At 38.2% G+C, this 19,970-nt stretch overlaps 1 protein-coding gene across 1 annotated transcript in view; it reads left to right on the top strand.

The window, feature by feature from the left end:
* Positions 1-19,970, top strand: part of EPB41L2 (erythrocyte membrane protein band 4.1 like 2) — a 119,244-nt gene that overhangs the window by 33,109 nt on the left and 66,165 nt on the right. The window contains exons 2-3 of the mRNA XM_086632080.1: positions 15,919-16,400; positions 17,772-17,984. Coding sequence (XP_086488206.1) covers positions 15,933-16,400; positions 17,772-17,984 — 681 coding nt within the window. The 5' untranslated portion in view covers positions 15,919-15,932. The remainder of the gene's footprint in view (positions 1-15,918; positions 16,401-17,771; positions 17,985-19,970) is intronic.

The raw sequence follows: 19,970 nt of genomic DNA on the forward strand, positions 1-19,970 counted from the left end.
CTCCTTACATAGAACATCTAGAAGTACTTGCTGTCAGTATGTAAGACAGGAGGCCTTGAGACCTATTTTTGTTTTGGTTCTAACTGCTGTCCTTGTGAGCATGTCTTGTGTGTCACTTTTCCTCATAGTGCCCAAGGTTATCTGTAGAATTGTTTTTTACCAAAATCAGAAATGTCTCAATAGGTTAGCCAATTTTGTAACTGCCACAAAACACTTGGCCCATGCCTTCAGATGGATATTTTAGACAGGTGTTTGAGCTTTGAGCTTCAACAAAAAGTAAATGGGATATAATTCATGTTGTGTTTTAAAACCAGAAAGATGCTTGCTATATAGGAACTGATGAGCTGAAGATGTAGTTAAATGGTTGGAATATTGTGCCTCAAATCTTGGTGTTGAATGGAACCGCAACACTTACGGACATGTAGATATGCCTGAAAAACAAAAATGAACTAATGAGAATTTTGTCACTTCAGGGATTTGGGGATACAGTAACCCAGTTTTTCCAGGAAGTCCAACTTTTAACTTAACCCATTAGACAATCCAGAGCAAGCATTCACTGCTTCAAAATAAATACAGAAATAATTACAAGTGCAGAGGAAGGAACACTGTTTAAATCATACGACAGAGGAACAGGTCTTGAAAGTTGTCATGAAATTAAAGTACAAAAATAAAAAAGCTATTGGAAAAGTCTTAAAAGCCACTTGTGAGGCATTTGATTGCATAGGAAAGAGCTTTTAGGCTCTTGAAGAGAAATTCCTCTGTGGAAACAGTTATGTCAAAAGGGCAGTGGGTTTAAGGGTTTTGCTTTTCCCAGTTCCATAGGTGTGCATTTGCCCTTTGTTGCACAAATTGTTTTTACCAGGCAGGATTTTACATGTGAGGGTGAAATGATAGTTGCTGGATGTCCTGAGGCTTAGCGCTTGAAGGACCAGCACTTGGGAGATCTTGTGTTCTGCCCAGTAGCCTCTGCAGTGTAACTCAGGCCCATACTGGGATTTGGTGTCTTCCCACCCTGCCCCCCTCTCTGGCCTCACTGCAGTTTTTTGGCTATTACACAAATCATGACCTTTTTTCCTGTTTTGTCTTCAGTGTCTGTTTCCTGTTTTCTCCTTCCCTCCCCCACTCCAGTTTTTACTCCTGACTTTCTCTCCGGTGGTGTCTTTACTTTATTTCACTGTTAGCTTGTTTTGCCCAAGTTTTTTGTTCCTAATAAAAGGAAGAGAGAATTGAGAGCTATAATACCAGCCCATTCCTTTTACTATGTTTCTATATCCACACTTGTTGCTGAATTTATTGAACATTGATTTGCGTGTTGTTCGTACTGTTTCCCAAAACTTAAGTCTATCATATGGATTTATTTCTCCCATTCTAACACAGACATAGGTGCACACATTTTGCAAGTGCTAGAAGTTGTCAGTCTTTTATTCGTTGAGGATCATAAGTTGAGGCAGACTTAAAGTAGCACATCCCGGTCTTTTTCTGGGCAGACCAGAGCTTCAGTCCTTGTTTTCTGACATCTCACTTGGGGAACTACTGTTCAAGTGATCTTGATTTCTGGGAGAACATAATATAACTTTAAACAAGAGTCTGAGTCCTCTTTCTGTTGGTCTATGCTTCCTATGGCTTCCACACAGGAATATATTCTTGCAAAGAAAGACCAGTCGTTGACCACTGTACTATGGTCAAGAAAAATTTGAAATGAGTTTGGTGTGTCTATATGCTTATACCAATTTTCCCTTTCTCATTGCTTTATATTTAATAGTACTTCAGAGGCGAATCCAGAGTTAAAGGAAGATTTAGATAGGATGGGGGAAATCCACAACTGTGAGCTCAAACATGGTCTTGGATCTAAGTTTAAATGCAAGAGAAGCATACCCATAGAGAACAGCAGTTCACTTGAGGGTAAATATGCTTTCAAGCATTTGTTCAGTCAGGACCTAAACTCATGAGCCCAAAAAGAGGCAAAGAAACCCCCAAACCCATGCAGATGGGGAGTTTCATTAAAACAATTAAGTCTGTTTGGTGTGGAGTTCATAACGTTTTGCTATGTGTGTTTGTGTAATAAAACTGTTAACATGATAAATTGCTGTCAACTTAGGTTTGTGTTTGCCTAGGGCTGTTTCAAAGCTTTGAAATTTATCTGGAGATGTAGAATAAGAACTGAAAATGTGGCCCAAGAAGGCAGAATAGAGCTTCTACTTAATCTGGCCTGAAAGCTTACTGTAATGACACACCATCCCCATTTGTATGTGGTCATTAAAAGGCTTTTTCTGCAGTGGGTGAGGCTGCTTTGGTAAACTGCAGTTTGTGATGTATATTTATATGGGAATGTCATTGCAGTCGTGGTTTGGCAAGTCCCTGTCTGTTTTTCCTTGTCTACAGGACAGTTCTCAATACTCCTCCCCACCCTGTTCTTAGTGTTCACAAATGAATTATTCTTTTAAGTCTTTCTTATCTGTCGTTTTTCCCTAACTCTCCAAAGAAAACTTTGTTTAAATAGTTACTCCCTTGGGACTTTCATGCATATCCTGTTATCTGTTTTATATTACAGTCTTTTATGCTGGGAACATCCTTCCAAAAAGCACAAAACAGCAAAAGCACTTAACTGACTGACAAACATGTTAAGTGGTGAAGTCCAAGCACAAAACCAACATTATTAGCATAAAATTCTCTTCCCTCACCCCACATTAGTAGTATTAGACTTGTTCTTGACCTCTAAGGCATCATTTCACTTTGTGTAGCTCAGAGGTGTTACAGCTATCAAAATGTTGTCAGTGGTAAAGCCATCGCCACAAAAAGCAGGGAACTCTTAGAAAGTTGCTGATATTTTTACTCTTCTAATCAAATACCAGCATTCAGAAGAGCCTATGGGAGTGATGAAGTTTTAGCTGCCAATTTTATTTGCTCAGCTAAGAGGCATCCCTCCTTCACTGCTTTTTGTTGCTTGGGATTGGCAATGTTATGTTCCCACAGGAGCAGTAGATGCATACTTTCCTAAAGAGCAGTATTATCTGTAGTTTCAATACTTCGTTGTATATTTAAGTAAACATAAGTATGTAGGAAAATTTTTGCAGTGTCCTACTTTATATATATCATTTTAGGTGCATTATAATTATTTGGGGGAGGGCGAGAAAAAACACTGAGCAAATTGGTTCTGCTCTTTCAAGGGAGTAATTCTGTTCCAGTAGCACACGAAAGACTCGGCTAGCTTGTGCTAGCTGCAAACATAACATTTAAACGCCAACACAAGACATCTCTAGTCGCCAACCTCTGAGGTTTGGGGAATGTGGGATAGTTAGCGGGGAATGTGGGATAGCTAGTAGGGAGTACGGGACAGCACTTACTCATTGCAGCAGCAATTGTGAATTATCATGTTTTTAACTACTCTATTTGTCATTTGTTTATTTTTTATAAAATATACTATACAATTAATATCCTGGGTTTGTTTACTTGCATGTGTGTCAAGATATCTGCAGGTCCTTCAACAGTCACTTCACATGCTGGTAGCAACGTACCCAGCAAAGAGACAGCTGCAACTTACTTTCAGAAATCCAGAAATACTTCACTGTATAGCTTGAAATTTTGCACTTACTTGGAATTTTGATTAAGCTTGTTTAAGATTAAATGCCAGGGATGCCATTTAACCAGGTAAGAAGTGCTGGCGGTATCATTTTTTGTATTTCAACTTGCATCCTGATGCAGGAAAATTGACATTAAAAAAAAAAGTAGCAGACTCTACATCTGTCACCTGCATAAAATAATCTACAATTTCTATGTCATTTTTTCCAAGTTTTTCTTTCCCTCAGTAGTGTGCAAACATCAACTAATATTGTTAAACTGACTTACCAAAGAGAACTGTTCTCTCTGTAGTGGCTGTGTTTGACCATAGCAAAAACAAAGTGCACTTCAAAGCAGAAATACAGAACTGATGTTGCTGCCAAATAAAGGCACTTCTGTGGCTGTGTTTACACCCGAAGCTTTGTAAACAAAGTTTGTCTACTGCACTCTATTCTTGTACATGACAGAGCAAACTGTCTTAATGCATTTGTCGGTTGGTTTCTGGCCATTGTTCCCAAGTTGGATCAGCTGAAATAAAAAGCTAATGGGCATTTTGAATGTGATCTCAGCAGTGTCTGTATCTGTACGACATCCAGCCTCGACATACTGGTGAAATAAAGTTAATGGTTATATCTGCTTATGAAAATTACTTGCAAATGTGTTCTGCTTGTAGGGGTCTGTCACTAGTGTTCTACCAAAAGCACAGATTAGTTGCTTCTCATTTCTTTTTTCTGACCTTGTGTTGTGGTTTAACCCAGCTGGCAGCTAAACACCATGCAGCCACTTGCTCACCCTCTCCCACCCCCAGAGAGTGGGGAAGGGAAATAAAGGGGAAAAGGGAAGGAGACTTCTGGGTTGAGATAAGAACAATTTAATGATAATAATAGTAATATAAAACGGAAAGTAATGATGATAACAGTATTATATGAATATGTATAAAAATAACATATACAAACAAGTGATGCACAGTATAATTGCCTCCCACCTGGTGACCAACGCTTTTCTCATCCCAGCAAGCGATCCCAAAACTGTTAAGTCCTGACACTGCAGTCCAGATGAGTGGGAGGCTCGAAAAGAGAGAAAGAGAGAACTCAGTCTGAGAGAGTGCCCTCAGAATAGAATCTCCAGAAAAGCAAGAGCCTTTCTTACTGGTCAGCCCTCATCTATGTACTGGACATGATGTTGCATGATATGGAATACTCCATTGGCCAATGTAGCCCTCAATCCTAAATCCAAGTTCAAATGATAAGGGGAGTTGCAGACCCTTTGTCCCAGCTATGCTCCCCCTCAGCCTGTTGTGCTCCTGCACACTGCCAAAAACATGAGAAGCTGAAAGGTCCTTGCTGTCTCAGTACCAACTATATAATTTTGATAGTGCACTGATATTTAATAATAAATCCCAGACTAAATCCAAAACACAGAGCTCTTCTAGCTGCTCAAAAGAAAAACTAACTGTCCCAGTCAAAACCAGTGGACCTTCAATCCTGGTATTGTGATTACTTCACTCTTTTGTGTGCTGTTGTACATTTCCTCAACATGTGAGATGGAAATAATTCTCTATATGACTTCCACTGAAGAGGAAATGGATACTTGTCAAAACAATGATGTGCGTCTGGGATTCCAGCATCCAGGAGCTTTATTACACTGGGGCCTCTCAGTTTGCAGGAAAAAAAAAAAATTCTCAGCTACTAGTATGTTTTTTTTCATCCCGAGTTGAAAAATGGCCAGTGCTATTTAACATCTTTGTTGGTGACATGGACAGTGGGATCGAGTGCACCCTCAGCAAGTTTGCAGAAGACACCAAGTTGTGTGGTGTTATGGACACGCTGGAGGGAAGGGATGCCATCCAGAGGGACCTTGACAGACTGCAGAGGTGGGCCTGTGAGAACCTCATGAAGTTCAACAAGGCCAAGTGCAAGGTCCTGCACATGGGTCGGGGCTATCCCAAGCACAAGTACAGGCTGGGCGGAGAATGGATTGAGAGCAGCCCTGAGGAAAAGAACTTGGGAGTGCTGGTGGATGAGAAGCTCAATATGAGCCGGCAATGTGCGCTGGCAGCCCAGAAAGCCAACCGTATCCTGGGCTGCTTTAAAAGGAGCGTGGCCAGCAGGTTGAGGGAGGTGATTCTGCCCATCTATTCTGCTCTCATGAGACCCCACCTGGAATACTGTAAGGACATGGAGCTGCTGGAGCAGGTCCAGAGGAGGACCATGAAGATGATCCGAGGGCTGGAGCACCTCTGCAGTGAAGACAGACAGAGAGTTGGGGCTGTTCAGCCTGGAGAAGAGAAGGCTCCGGGATGATCTTATTGCAGCTTTCCAGTACCTAAAGGGGGCCTACAGGAAAGCTGGAGAGGGGCTTTTTACAAGGGGGTGTAGTGATAGGACAAGGGGCAATGGATTTAAACTGAAAGAGGGGAGATTTCGATTAGATATAAGGAAGAAATTTTTCACTCAGAGGGTGGTGAGGCAGTGGAACAGGTTGCCCAGAGAAGTTGTGGATGCCCCGTCCCTGGAAGTGTTCAAGGCCAGGTTGGATGAGGCTTTGGACAACCTGGTGTAGTGGAGGGTGTCCCTGCCCATGGCAGGGGGGTTGGAACTAGATGATCTTTGAGGTCCCTTCCAACCCTAACCATTCTATGATTCTATGTTATTGTAAGTGGCAGCATACCTTAGGCAAGAGTAAACTTAATGTTGTAAGTATAAAAAAAACCTGTTTTTAATCTTGCTAGTACATTATAAATAGAAAGAATGAAAGTTGGAAATGAAACGTTTGTTGTAACATCTAGAAATCAATCATTTCCAAATCAGAACAAGATAAAATATTTAGAGAACCCAAATAGATCCTCTCTTTGCACCGATTTCTTCAATAAGAATTGGAAAAAAATGACATGTTTGCCCATGCTTCAGTGGAATTGTGGCACTGTTGTAGAAACAGCCATTCGTGAGGTGGGATAGGGCAGAAGAAGGGGAATGGAGATTGGATGGACAATGTTGCTCAGAACAAATGATTGCTCACTGCTGTTGTTAATCTCTAAAATTGTAGTTATCATGAGGGTTGAATGTGAACCCTCTGTACAGTCAAAACCCACTGTAAACTCGCAGTGTTGATGTTAAAGACAGGGCAGAGATTTTTCTCAGACTGTGTTGTTCTTAGTTTGTTGGACAGATAATAGGAAAGCAGAGCTGTCTCTTGACCCGTGTTCATTTTCTGGCTGCTGGAATGAATTTGGAACTAAATCCTGATTTTTCCACTCAGCATGTCCTTCTCCAGCAGTGTCAGGGCTTGGGTGGGGTCACTCTTGTTCAATACAGCTTTTCAAAAGGACTGTTGGATTCTCATCAGCTTGCAAACATATTTTCGGTGCTCAGGAACAGCATAAAACTGGCTTGATAAACAGATTGTGTATGTGCCTGTGTATTCTGGCAAAGAGATTTCTTAATTGGAATTAAGTTGCTTTTTGAGTTGGTGTGTGTGTTTTAGTGGTTGGTTTTTTTTTTTTCCTTTATATCAGAGTGTTTGTAGATCGAAACCACAGAAGGAACAGATTCCTGTTATCTCCGGATGTGGTATAGAGAGCACTGAGGGAGATGAAGGATGTATATTTTCTTAAACATAATCTCAAAGAAATTTCGATGTGCGCATCGCAGCTTGGCTACATATAGCACTTGAAAGGTCCTTATGTTCTGATTTTGAAAGTTTTTGGTTTGTTTGGGGGTTTCTTGGTGTGGGCGTTTTTGTTTTTTATGATGAGCTTTCCATGTTGTATGGTGCCGTTATACGAACAATGCCGTTCTCAGTGCATTTAAGTCAGTTTGGGAAACAGCACTTTCTGATATTGTTTGGTATTATTTTATTTGGTATTTTTTTATTTGGTTTTATTATACATTGTTAGGCGGCTGCTGAGTGTCAGGAGACAAATTGTAACAAAATAGTGTTTCAAGAATTCTCTCTTGTTTTCTTATTTAGTAGTATTATCTTTCCTTTCTGGAGAGTTGTATCCGTTCAGCTGAATTATCCTTTAAAACGAATTCTTTTAAGTTGTATATGGGTTGCAGGAACCAAGTTATTCAGCAGAGATGGCTTGCAGCAGGTGTTTTATGAAAAGTTGGGAGCACTTGAGTGATAGAGAATAGATATGTGGTGTGCTGCTTTAATGGGAAAAAGTTTTTGATAAATAATCATGTTCCTATTTTGACTTTACAAAGAGTTGAGGTAATTTCCCTGGAGTTGTTTTACCAAAATTTGTCAGTATAATAGTTGAGTTGTGAAAATATTCTATGTAGACTGCAGATACTCATTTTGCAATTTTAGACGAAAATAGGTTTCTGTGTCTCATTTCATTTGCTGTCTATATCCTTGATTTTTATTTTTTATTTTTATCTTCACAATGGTCTTTAGAATTACTCTAGTACTTGTCTTATGTGATTGTTTAAGAACTGTCTTTTACGTTCACACCATCCTATGTAGGGGCGTGTCAGTGTTTTTCTTCTGAGTCTTGTGTGTTCTGTGTATTGCAAGGAATAATGACACATTTGCAGTAATTTTCTAGCACTACAAAAATTAGTTCCAGAGACTCGATGTTACTTCAACATTTATTTCAGTATTTATATAAAGGACAAAAGTGCTTTCGTAGTAATGCAGGTTGGCTTCTGTATTTGTGAAGAAAACTGTATGCTTGCAAACATTCACCTGTATGATAGCAAGGATGTAAACATGACAACTGAAAAATAAACCTGTTGTTTTGAGTAGTGATTTCACTATCTAGGTACAAGGATGCTTCTGAGTATAGTTGCCACTGACTCTGGGGCTGCTAGCCACTACGATGTGCCTGGGATTCTCTGGAAACTGGATTTGATAGACATAAGATCCTTTGGGAAGACACCATTTTGTGCCATTTCTGCTCTTGGAGATAAGCTTAGAGGCTATATGAACATGTATATATGCTTAGACACACATGTTCATGTACACATGTAAATAATTTTTATTGTCATGGAGTAGTAATTCACTGTCTGGCTCTGAAGTTATATTTATTAAATTTTGTTATTTTAATATGTCTATGAAAACATTCAAGTGCTTGTCATAGTTTGGGAATTACACTTGGGATTGGAATATTGTTGCTGTTTAAATTTTGACCTTTGAAATGTTCTACTGATTTTTAGAACTATTATGGCACCATCTGCTGACCAACGTACAGACTGACAGTGGCAATTGCTCACCTGGTTCCCTCCTTGCAAATAAGCTCCCAGTTTAGGAGGTAACTGGGGCAGAATCATAAGGAGAAAGGGTGATTTTTAGTTGGCTTATGTTTGAGCTAAATATTTTTAGCAGGAGATATTACACTGGTGAAAGTTTGAATCGTAACACAGTGTTAGTTATCTGGTCACCTGGATTATTGCATAAGGCTGTCTCGTGAACTGCGGCGCTCTAAAAGAAACAACTTTGGGGTTTTTTTTGGCCTATGTGTGGCATAAGATTGTTCTTAGCATCCTGTTTATCCTGCGTTACCTTCTAAGCCTGCGAAGAAGAGCAGTGACAGCATGAGATCAGTTCAGGCTCCAGCTCCGGTGGTCTTGTCACAGCGTGGGAATCCAATGGGCTCTGACAGGCTTCTGCCCTGTGGCTACTGTTGAGCCTCCCCAAAAAGCCGAGTCTGCAGTCTGTCTCTTCAGCCTCTGCAGTTAACCTTGATTTTTGTGCACAGGAATCATCAGGGAAGGAGCAAACTGAAACAATCCTTGTCACATTCGGTGTGTAAATACTTAGGTTTGGGTTCAGTTGCTAGGGATCATCTTGATCATTTGAAAAGAAGTGATGAGATTTTGTACATTCAAAACACGTTTTCCTGTGGGTTCTCTACTATGACTTTTTAAAACATGTTCAGTAGTTTGCTAAACTATTGGTCTTTGACTTTAGTCTCATATATTTTTTCAGGAATTTGCTTAAAAATTAACTTAGTCCAAATTGTTAGGTTCAATAGTCAAAGTGTATCTGTTTGTATATATGTACAGACCTGTGTATGTATAAATGCAGAGAAGGATGCAAGCTGCTGTGGGAGAACTGGGGCTTTTTTGAATCGATTAATTTGACTTCAGATCAGTATTTTATTGGAAGCCATGCAGTGTAAATGTTGCAGATTGATGTAAATAAGCTAATTTTAGGTATGGTTTTGCTTCCTTAAGGATCTTGAAGCTGAAAACTGTATTTGTTAATCATTCATTTATTCCTTTGTGTTCAGAGGACTCCATGTCTTCACAATTGTGATAATCCACCTAAACAAGGACTAAAAGGTGAAATTGGATTTACTTTTTGCTTTGTCTGCTAATATACGTACAGTTTATTGGCACCTTCAGCAAAACGATGCAGCACCGTGGTGTGCTGCACAAAACCATGTGATGCCATGAATTTTCTAGTTTACCTAGAGCTGATAAAATACAAGTTTTAGAATTTAACAGAAATGTAAAAGAAAGGTGATTTGTCAGTACATTCAGCCTGATTTGGAGTATATATTATTGTACTCTACAGAAAACAATTGATTTGTGCTTTTGAAAAAAAAACTTCTGGGGGTAATATCAAATTCCTCAGTTATTACCTAGTGGTTAAACTCAGACCCTTTTCCACTCTGTAAGATTTGAATGGCTATTCCAGCTAGGATTTTACTTTTTTATGGCTTTTATGTCAACAAATTTTATGCATTGAAACCAGCACGCATATTGTTTGTAAATGACCTGTCCCAACTGACTGTGAAATGCAGAGCAGTCGTCTGTGCTTCAAATTAGTAACACAACAAGAAATAAAACACTTTCTTTAAAACAAAACAAAAAACCTCCCAAATAAGTAGTTGAAGTACTCATGACCTTGTTTCAGGTTTTCATGTATATTTTTCAGACAATCTTTGCTCTCAGTTTGTTTTTGTGTACCCCATGTGAGCATTAATATTTAGAAGTGCTAGCATGCAAGTAGTTAATTTTCATGAAGATAATGATTTTAAAAGGAATTATTAATAATATGGTGATCCAGAAAATTGCATGACTTGTGCAGACACTCACGTTGGCTTTTTAGTGCAGTGAGTTGTAGTTTAATTCAATAGAAGTAGGATGAAATTTTTTATTTTTACTTTTTTTTTTTTTTTTCTTTTTTACTTCTACAACATGGTGGTTTCTTTGCAAATCCTAGTAGACTGGTGGAGATATAACTATCAAAGCAATTTTGATTTCTTGAGTTTGCTATGAAGTTTGTTTTCAGTGACAAACTGAAAAAGAAAAAACAAGTTGAGGACTGCCTTTTCCTACTCTTATATACTCAGAAAATGAGTAAAATGAGATCCAGAAATATGTGTAAGAGGGATTTGGATTTGTTCATCTGTGCTGATGAATAAGAGATACCATAATGGAAACAGTGAATTAAGATGCATATTGTAAACTGCAGTGAAAAGAAGCTTTCTGTGGTTTTACTTCAGTGTTGTCAGAGCCATTCTTTTTCTTTTTTTTTTGTTTTGTGTTTTTTTGTTTTGTTTTGTTTTTTAAATAAACTTAATGTTATACTCAGTATATCTTATGCTTCTGGTTTATCTATGGTGGCAGGAAACCTTCTGGTCAGACAACTACATTTCAAGAATTTACACTAGGATCTGGAAGAAAGATATCAACTAACTGACAAATCTATATATTTGAGAGGAAGGAGGGTGGTAAGGAAAGAATGTAGTGTTCTGCCCTGCTTTCAGGTGTGAACTCTGGCCAGCATTAATTTCTCCTCAGTGGAATAAGAAGGGAGAGGAAGGGATGTATGCAGAGGGGAGAGAGTAGCTGTTGTGTTCAGTTGCTTTCTGGCAGGCACCTTTGCTTGGGGAAGCTGGTAGAGTTACATAAACTAGGGCAGGGCATCTGCTCCCCATAAGTGGGACCTGTTTTAACAAACTTGGATCCTTGTCAGAAATTGCGATGTTGTTTCCAGTACTTTTTGCCCTACTGCTCCCACCTTGGTCCTTGCAGTTTGGGTAGACATTCAATCTGCGTCAGCCAAGTTTTCAGGAGGGTTACAAAAGTATGGATGTTGTCACTAGTAGTTTAATGTGCATGGATTTAATGCCAGTTGCAAGATCTGCCAAGATTTTTTTTCCTCTTTGCTCAGACCTTGGTAATCCTTCCATTTGAGCATCTCCCTGAGGTTCCTTCTCTGCTGTCTGCTCTTGCTGCAAGATTCTTATTCTCTGTTCAAAATGAAATATGGATTTCATGTTACCTTGCAGTATGCAAGAGGTGAGATAAGGAGAATGCTATCCTGCTGCAGCTGTTACAAAGCTTAAAAAAATTAAAGGGGCAAAAATACTTAATGTGCTTATGCTGTGTAGTAGGAGCAAATGTGAGTGTACAATGCTTCCTTGGAGATGGGGTTGGGGGAAGACGCAGCTAAAGTTTAGAACTGTAAATTTTCAACCTAATTTGGTTTATTTCTTCCCAATCTCACTTTTAAGACAAATACTGTCAACTTATTTAAGTTTTCTTTCTGACACATTGTTGGCTGTTAAGACGTAGGACTGGATGGGATCTTGCAAGTTCTTCCCTCTTAGATTGGAGAAAAAGCCATTTCCAGATAACCTGGTTACTCGATCTGCTTGACTGTAGTGAAGGTGATTTACATCATGGGAACTTACATCAGGGAATTTACAACTTGCAACAGTAGACTCTGATTGCAAAACTCCAATGTTTTGTCCCCCGCTGCCTGTTTTTCCTGTGAACTACAAAACTGGAGGATCTGACAGAGCGTTGAAGTAGTGAGTTACAAGGGAAGAGAGTGCAGGGAAGGGCAGGTAGACCTGATTTTCTGTTTCTCAAGGGATGCCTGATTCTTGCACCAAAACGAAGCTCTAAAAAAAAAGAAATGCACGAAGCTCATGTGCTAGAGAAGGTAGATGTAGTGGAGGGTTTCCCTGCCCATGGCAGAGGGGTTGGAACTAGATGAACTTTGAGGTCCCTTCCAACCCAAACCATTCTATGATTCTATCTTTTGGGAAGACTATCCCTTACACTCTTGGTCAGTGCCTTTGTTCAGTAAATTCATCCATCTCTAACAACGAATTCAGAGGCTGCTGGGAGTATAAAGAAATCTACTGGCTTAGTGATGAGGTCTGTTTTATGTTGTAGGTTTTTCCTCCTTGTTTGTTTGGTTTGGTTTTTGGGTGTTCGCCCCTGCCTCTCCCCACCCCCTCCCTGGGAAAAGCTTATGGGAAATTGAGCTCCTGAAAGAAACGGCCTCCTGCTGTGGGCACCGAATGAAGGCATTAAATGAACATGCACAGACCTATTCAGACAGAAGCTGTAACAAGTTTCCCTTGCTTCTGCAGTATAAAGCCAAATTCTCTTTTTAAATATAACTTTGATTATGAAAAACCTGGACACTTGGAGCTGCAGAACCTTTCTTTTTTCACACTGAGAGAGTTTATGTCACCCGCTGCTGTCTTGTCTAGATTCAATCAGTTCAGATGTGAAACTTGGTATCCCCAGTTCCTTTTATTGTTAGAACAATATCATAGGAACATGTTTACAGGGTGATTTATTTTGCTCAGTTCTAAGGGATTTTCTGGTGTTGTCTCCTATTTGACTGTATAACCAAAATATGATCTTAATTTTGAGAATAGTATATAAATAATTCTTATTAATGTGTACATGTGTTTCATTTTCAAAAGTAAAAAATGCATGCAGGAAATGTAGTGATTTTCCCTTTCCTATAGTTTCTTTGAAGATTTCTTTATCAAGTTCTCTAGAATTTTTTTAGCTGCTTTCTGAGAAGAAATTGATTCTTTCTTAGAAATAGATGAGAAAAAATCACTACCAACTCTGCTAATAATGAAACCTCCATTTTGGCTTTAAGTGGATTGCTATTCTCAGGTCAGCTTAAGTTTGTGGGTTTTTCTCTCGTGGAAAGTTGATTTCGGTTTTCTATATATTGTTCATATTGATAATAAAAATTTACACTATTTTTATTATTAATAATAATATTGATACTTACCATTAGGTAAATGTACCATTAGAACAGTAGCACCTTTGTGTAAGATATGAAGGTGATAGCAAAATGTAATTTGACTAGAAGCAGCTTTGAAACTAGCATACTAATGTGGCTTGAAATATCAAATTCTTTAGTCTCAATAGCTAGGCAAATGGAAACCTGCCTTTCAGAGGCCTATTACCTCTGAAATAAATAATAAATAAATAAAATTTGTCGTAATAGAGTATTAATGTTTATTAACAGTATTAAAACTTGAAAGGTTTTATAAAAAGTGAAGGAAATAGCTGCATAACTGTAATATTTAAGATTGAAATGTATTCAAAAGTCTCTAGTATAATGGGAAAGATACTAGCTTTTAATTTCCTCATTGGGAAATGTTTTGGTTTAGATAGTGAAGTTTAAAGTAACGAACAAAGAAACACCCACAGCATGTAGTTACTTTTTGCTCTCAAGGTGCTTGCTTAATATGAATTTTCCTGTAGATAGTTGAAGGGCTCCTGTATCTAAGCTTCTTGCTAAGATAACTGTCAACTTTGTTTCCTTTGCCTCAGTATTGTCCATCTCTTTTGCCAGAAGGGCTTCTCTTGTATAGTTGGGCATTTATTAGTTTCCTTATCTTTTTTCTTTTCTTATTTTTGTGCTTTGGAATGTCTTAGTTTAACTTTATTTCTGACTACTTATGAATGTGCTTTGAAAACAGGGAGACAAATTGTTTTTGCTGCCTTGTGACCTGAACTAGTTTCCAATTGGCTTCAAGTGCAGTTTAGACTGTTATGCAAGTTAACTGCCTCAAGCCTGAACTAGATTACCTTCTCCTTGACCCTTTTTTGGGCAAGAGTAGAGGCAGCAGCTGTTGAATTCGGAACAAGTCCTGAACTACTAGCATCCTGGCTCTAATGGCAGGCATTGATGGTAGTCAATTTTAATGGAGAAGACCCAGTGTTTTAAAGTCATAAATGTGATTGCAACTAACCTGCTAACCTTCAGGCCAGAGAAACAGTCCCTCAGTTCAAAACCAATTGTTTTAAGAAGGTTGTGAATAAATACTAGTGACTTCTAATAGGCTCTAACCATTTTAAGTTTTCTTTGTTGAACCCTAGTGTGCTTATTTGTGTTGGCTCACTTCAATAAATTGGAAAAAATAATTATATTACACTTTCAAAGTAGTGCAGCAAAATCCAGTGCCACACAGCTAACAAAATTTGTTTATTCTAGTTAACATTACTGATATTTCATGAAAAAAAAAGATTAAAGACTATTATCACATATCCTGTTGTTATAGTATTACGATTTGTCTTTAATTTCATTGAAGGAAAAGCAGGCAGAAGTGATGAGAAAGTATGAGTTATATATATTTTTATGTTGATTGGTATGAACTCATGATTAAGAACTCAATCTTACTTAAAGTATGCTTCCCAGCGGTATTAGTAATTTCAACAGTATCACTGACTTAAAATTTCTAATTTTCTTTATACTCAGTATCATGATCACCATCCTTTTTTTCTGTTCTTTGAGTTTGCTTTTTCATTTTCCTCCATCCCCACCACTGACTCACCATGGACTGAGATAAGGGAATTTTGAAAATACTCTCTTAACTGTAAATGCAATAGATTTTACTATAAGCTAAAACTTAAATACTGAAGCTGTGACTTCCCATCTAAAATCAATGTTGTCTTCTGGTTACTGTCAACTGTAAGCCTACTAGCTGCTTCTTTCCTGAGAAGGTATGGATGATCAAGAGGATGGAAGAGTTATATAAGGTCTAAGAGTATAGGTATTTTAACAGAGTTGCTTTTAAGGCTAGAATGGCTTTTCTTAATGTAAAAAGGAACAACTAGAAGCATGCACTCTTTCTTGATTTAAAATGCTTTCTGTGTAAAACTTGTGTGTTATTGGTAAGTGTCACTGAATAGTAAGAGGGTTGTATCTACCAATTTAACTAGAGAAGTTGGATGCTCTTCTGAAATCTGAGATTCTGGCTCAACTAAGGAGCCCAGTACAAAGAGAACTGAAGACTCATGAAATAATCTTGTCTGACAACATTAGGAGTGGCTTATAATAAAACAAATGCATTTTGGTGAGCACAGTTAAATTTTATCAAGGAGAAGGAAACTATTGGTAGAGCTATCTCTCTAGAGTAGTATTTTTGAAAATCTTTATCTGCAGAGCACTAAGTTTTAGTTTACTGGTTTTTACTTGTGAGCTGAGAATTAGAAAATAAGTGTTTCTTTAACCCCAATGAGTTTAATTTAGAAACTCTTGTAGATTATTACTACAAATTACTGCAAATAATATAAGAGCCAGTAGAAGTAGTGATGCTATATAACAAAACTATTTTTATTGTTGCTTCTTTAGTGTAAGTTGCGACAATGACAACTGAAGTTGGCTCAGAGACTGAAGTAAAGAAAGATTCTGAGCAGCTGGGACCAGATAAAGCCAAAGACAAGCCTGAAGAAGCATCAGAGACTCCAGAAAATCAAAATTCCAGAGAAGCATCCTCTGAAGAAGCTCAAGATTCTTCCTCTGTCCCAGCACCAACTAGCCAAAGTAGTCCAAGCAGCGAGAAGAAGGAAAAAGCTTCACCTGAAAGCAAGGGTATTTCTCGTTTCCTTCCTCCTTGGCTTAAGAAGCAAAAATCATACACCTTGGCAGAGCTCAAAGATGAGACCAAGAAGAGGACCACAGGGGAAGAACAAGTAGTTGAAGAAAGTGAATGCCAGACACCAGAGGGGGTGGCTCAGCCAAAAAAGAGCTCAGAAGAAGCAACAGCAGGAAATCAGCATAATGCTAAAGCGGATGACAAAGAAAAACACTCTGTTAGTAGTGCTGAAACACAGGTATGTGCTTTGGAGTAATTTTAAGGAGACCTAATTCATGATTTACGTAATTCGTGTAAAGCTTTGCTAGGCTCATATTGGGGGAAAAAAGACAGCTACTATCTGGACTTTTGTGCAGTTAGATTGATGTAGTTACAAGTAGCATAGCTGATTTTAAAGGTTCCTGCTCTGTGGCAGACCATTTTTTACTCCAGTTGTTCTAGATGTTTGATTTTAGCGTAACCTCACACTTCGGCGTCGTTCAAAGGAACATTGAACTCTATCATTGTGGTAGAAATGAGCAGGGATAAGAGGAGAAGCTTCTAAAGTCAGCTTTGTCTCTAAAGCCATTGGATTGAGCGAATACCTCCTTAGTGACTTAACCACAACAAATAACAAATGGATTATCTCTGGGTCCTTAGGGTCTAAATTTTTGTTATCCTTTATCTAGAAACCATGTTTGTGGTCACTGTCCTGATTGATTCATTCTAGGAGGTTGGTGCTGAGTTCCAAGGTAAATGCCACCTTCTACAGTGCGTCAGAGTCTTGCTTTTTGAAAAGTTGGATGTCAGTTCTTGCACTCAAACCTCACAGTCTAGGGAGGCAGAGATGATTAAAGGCATAGAGAATCTTTCACATGAGGAGGGTCTGAGAGTGCTGATACTGTTTCAGCCTGGAGGAGAGAAAGCTCAAGGGCAATCATCAATTTGTATAAATACCTGAAGAGAGTGAATGAAAAGGAGCCAGTTTCTTCTCAGTGGTATGCAATTAAACCACAAAAGGCAATGGGCACAAATTAAAAACATGAAATTCTGTCTCAAATCACACACAAAAAATTAATCTTTTTTATTATGATGGTAGGTTGAACACTGGAACAAGTTGCCCAGAGAGGTTGTAGAGTTTCTGTCTGTGAAGATACTCAAAACCCAACTGGATTATGGTCCTGGGCAAACTACTCTAGGTGGCCCTGGAAGAGCCCTAGGGACATTGAACTAGATGATCTCAAGCGGTCCCTTCGAACCTCAGTGATCTCAGTGATTCTGTGATTCTGTGTAACTCGACTTTCATAAACACTGCTTTTTAGTTTTGTATAATTCCTGGAGCTTCTTGTTAAATCTGTTTCTGTTGGGGGGGGCGGGGGGTGGTGGTGGTGGAAAGCCAATAAAACATTTCAAGGAAAGAAAAGAAAAAACAGATACCTGTGGTTTGAGAGCAAGAATGTCTGGTCCCCAAAGGAAGACCTTAATGCTCACACTGGTTATTGTGCTTCTAGTATGTGTATAACTTTGAAAACTTAATGTCTTGTTTACTGATAGCTTTTAAAAGAAATGAACAAGTTAAAAATATTCACCTTCCTGAGTTTCAGTCATTGTTTAACTGTATTTTATATAGCCTACCAAAGAAGATGGTAAAGAAATGAAAGTAGAGAAAGTTGCAGAGGAAAACGAAGAAAAACAAGACGAAAAAGAAAAAAGGGAGACCAAAGAAGTGCAGACAGCTGAAATTAAAACAGAAGACATTCCTCAGAAGTCTCCCAAGAAAATTAAAACTGTGCAGTGTAAAGTGATGCTTCTGGATGATACGGAATACAGCTGTGACCTGGAGGTAGGGCATCAAGTCTCTATATAAAGAGCTCTTTTTTCTATGGAGAAAAGGAAAATTTGATTTCATTGCACTGAGAGGTTAACAAATACATTTTTGTATATCTAGTGAGCTCATTACAATGTTATGTTCACATTGCAGTCATTAGGGGCCAGTTAAAGTTTCATTTTAAAACTCCACTTTTAAGACCTTATAAGTTTATCCTTAAAAATGCATTTTTAGGTACACTAGCAAATAAGATAAAATACAATATACAAATCCTTTCAATAGTCGTCGTTTGACAGCTCAAACATGATTTTTTTTTGCGAAAGATTAAGATTTCCCTGAAGGTGTGTCACAATCAGTAATAAAGTTGTCTTTAATTCTTTTTTTTTTTTTTTTAATTTTAAGTTATCTTAGCTGGAGAACTTAAGTTTAAAAAAATTTTGCTTCAAAGAAAAATTTTATTGCAGTTATAAAATACATATTTGTATTTAAAGTTCCAAATTTTCACGGATCGCTTGTTTACAACTGTAAATCTCTGGGTTAAATATTGCGTATATTTTTCTCTTAAATCTGACTTAAGTTCTCTAAAAGAAATAGGCTTTGTGAGCTAAATGGAGAAGAGTTTCTTGGTTTTTATAGCTTTAATATCCTTTCAATATAGATATGTAATCTTTCAGTCTGACTGTAGTGTCCAAGTTCTAAGTTGAACAGGAATTTTTTTATATTTTAGATGAAGATTAAATTATGAAATTACATGAAAGAAGGAAAAAGTTGCATTCTAAATCTTCTTTCAGTGGAATAACCTTTGGTTTGATTTATTATGAGAAATTTTTATGAGTAAAGTAGTAAGTAGATCTTATCAGCAGATTACTTCAGGCTAGCACTGTCCTCCAAAAGATGCCGGTCATTCGGTACGCAAGTGTGAGAGGCTGTTCTGTGTTAGGAAGTCCAGCTGTCATCACTTTGGCCAGTAGAAGATGCAACGCTGATTATTATAAACTGCGTGACTCCTTCCGGCACACTTTCTGAAAGGTTGGGAGTTGTTTTAACTAGAAGCTCCCCGTTTCATGCTGGATTGATGGATACCCCAGAAATAAGCTCATTTATTTAATACTGGGATATGTTGCCCCCTTGGAAAGAAGACAGTGTTCCTTGGACAGTTTAGATTTGGAAACCATAGTTCTAGCCAGTCAGTTGTAAAACACATTCAAATTTGTTTAGTTCTATTTTGTAATTCCAATAAACTTTGCAAACACTTGAAAACCATGTTAACAGGACCTGAAGACTTTAGCTCTGTATCTCAGGGGTTATATAGGTGATATGTTTGAAAGTTCTTCCAGCTAGTTAGCACCAAAGGCAGATTCTGATGATGAGTCTTGGTTCCCTTGCACAGCTGCATCCCAGTCCCGAGCAACCTGCTGCTCTTCAGCAGTTGCTTTCACAGGACAGGAACTCTAAGCTGTTCTTGGGTTCAATTACTTGTAAACTTCTGGAAAAAAGAGGAATTTGGTGAATTAAACAGCTAGTGAAGTCTGGCTTTCTGATGCTTCATTTCTACTTGTTGCTTCCGGTCAGTCGTTTCTCTTTTGTCTCATTTGTCTCAAATTTGTCTCGTTGCTGTTTGTTCTGGTCATGCGAGTTGGCTGTAAGGTGATGAGAAGTTTCTATGGCCATATAAGCTGCTAGTTTAGAATATCATGATTCTCATTTATGGGTTCAGTAAGCTAAAGATGTGACCAAGCAGCATTATATGATTCAGCGTGTTCTGCAAAATGGCACCTAATACAACACCCACAGCAAGCAGACTTTTAAGTGAGTATTAGAACCACAGTGTGTTGGTACTTAGGTGGAGAATTAGTATTTGTTCTAGAAGGTGATGGGTTTCCTCACTAAGGTCAGCTCCTCCTTTATGTTTGTCTTACGCTTTGCACTAGAGAATCAATTTGTTGGGAATGCGGGAAAAATAGTTGTTCTGGACTACACCTGTGAACGTAGTTGGTACAT

This window comes from Tauraco erythrolophus, chromosome 2, assembly GCF_009769465.1.
Source record: "Tauraco erythrolophus isolate bTauEry1 chromosome 2, bTauEry1.pri, whole genome shotgun sequence".
NCBI lineage: Eukaryota > Metazoa > Chordata > Aves > Musophagiformes > Musophagidae > Tauraco > Tauraco erythrolophus.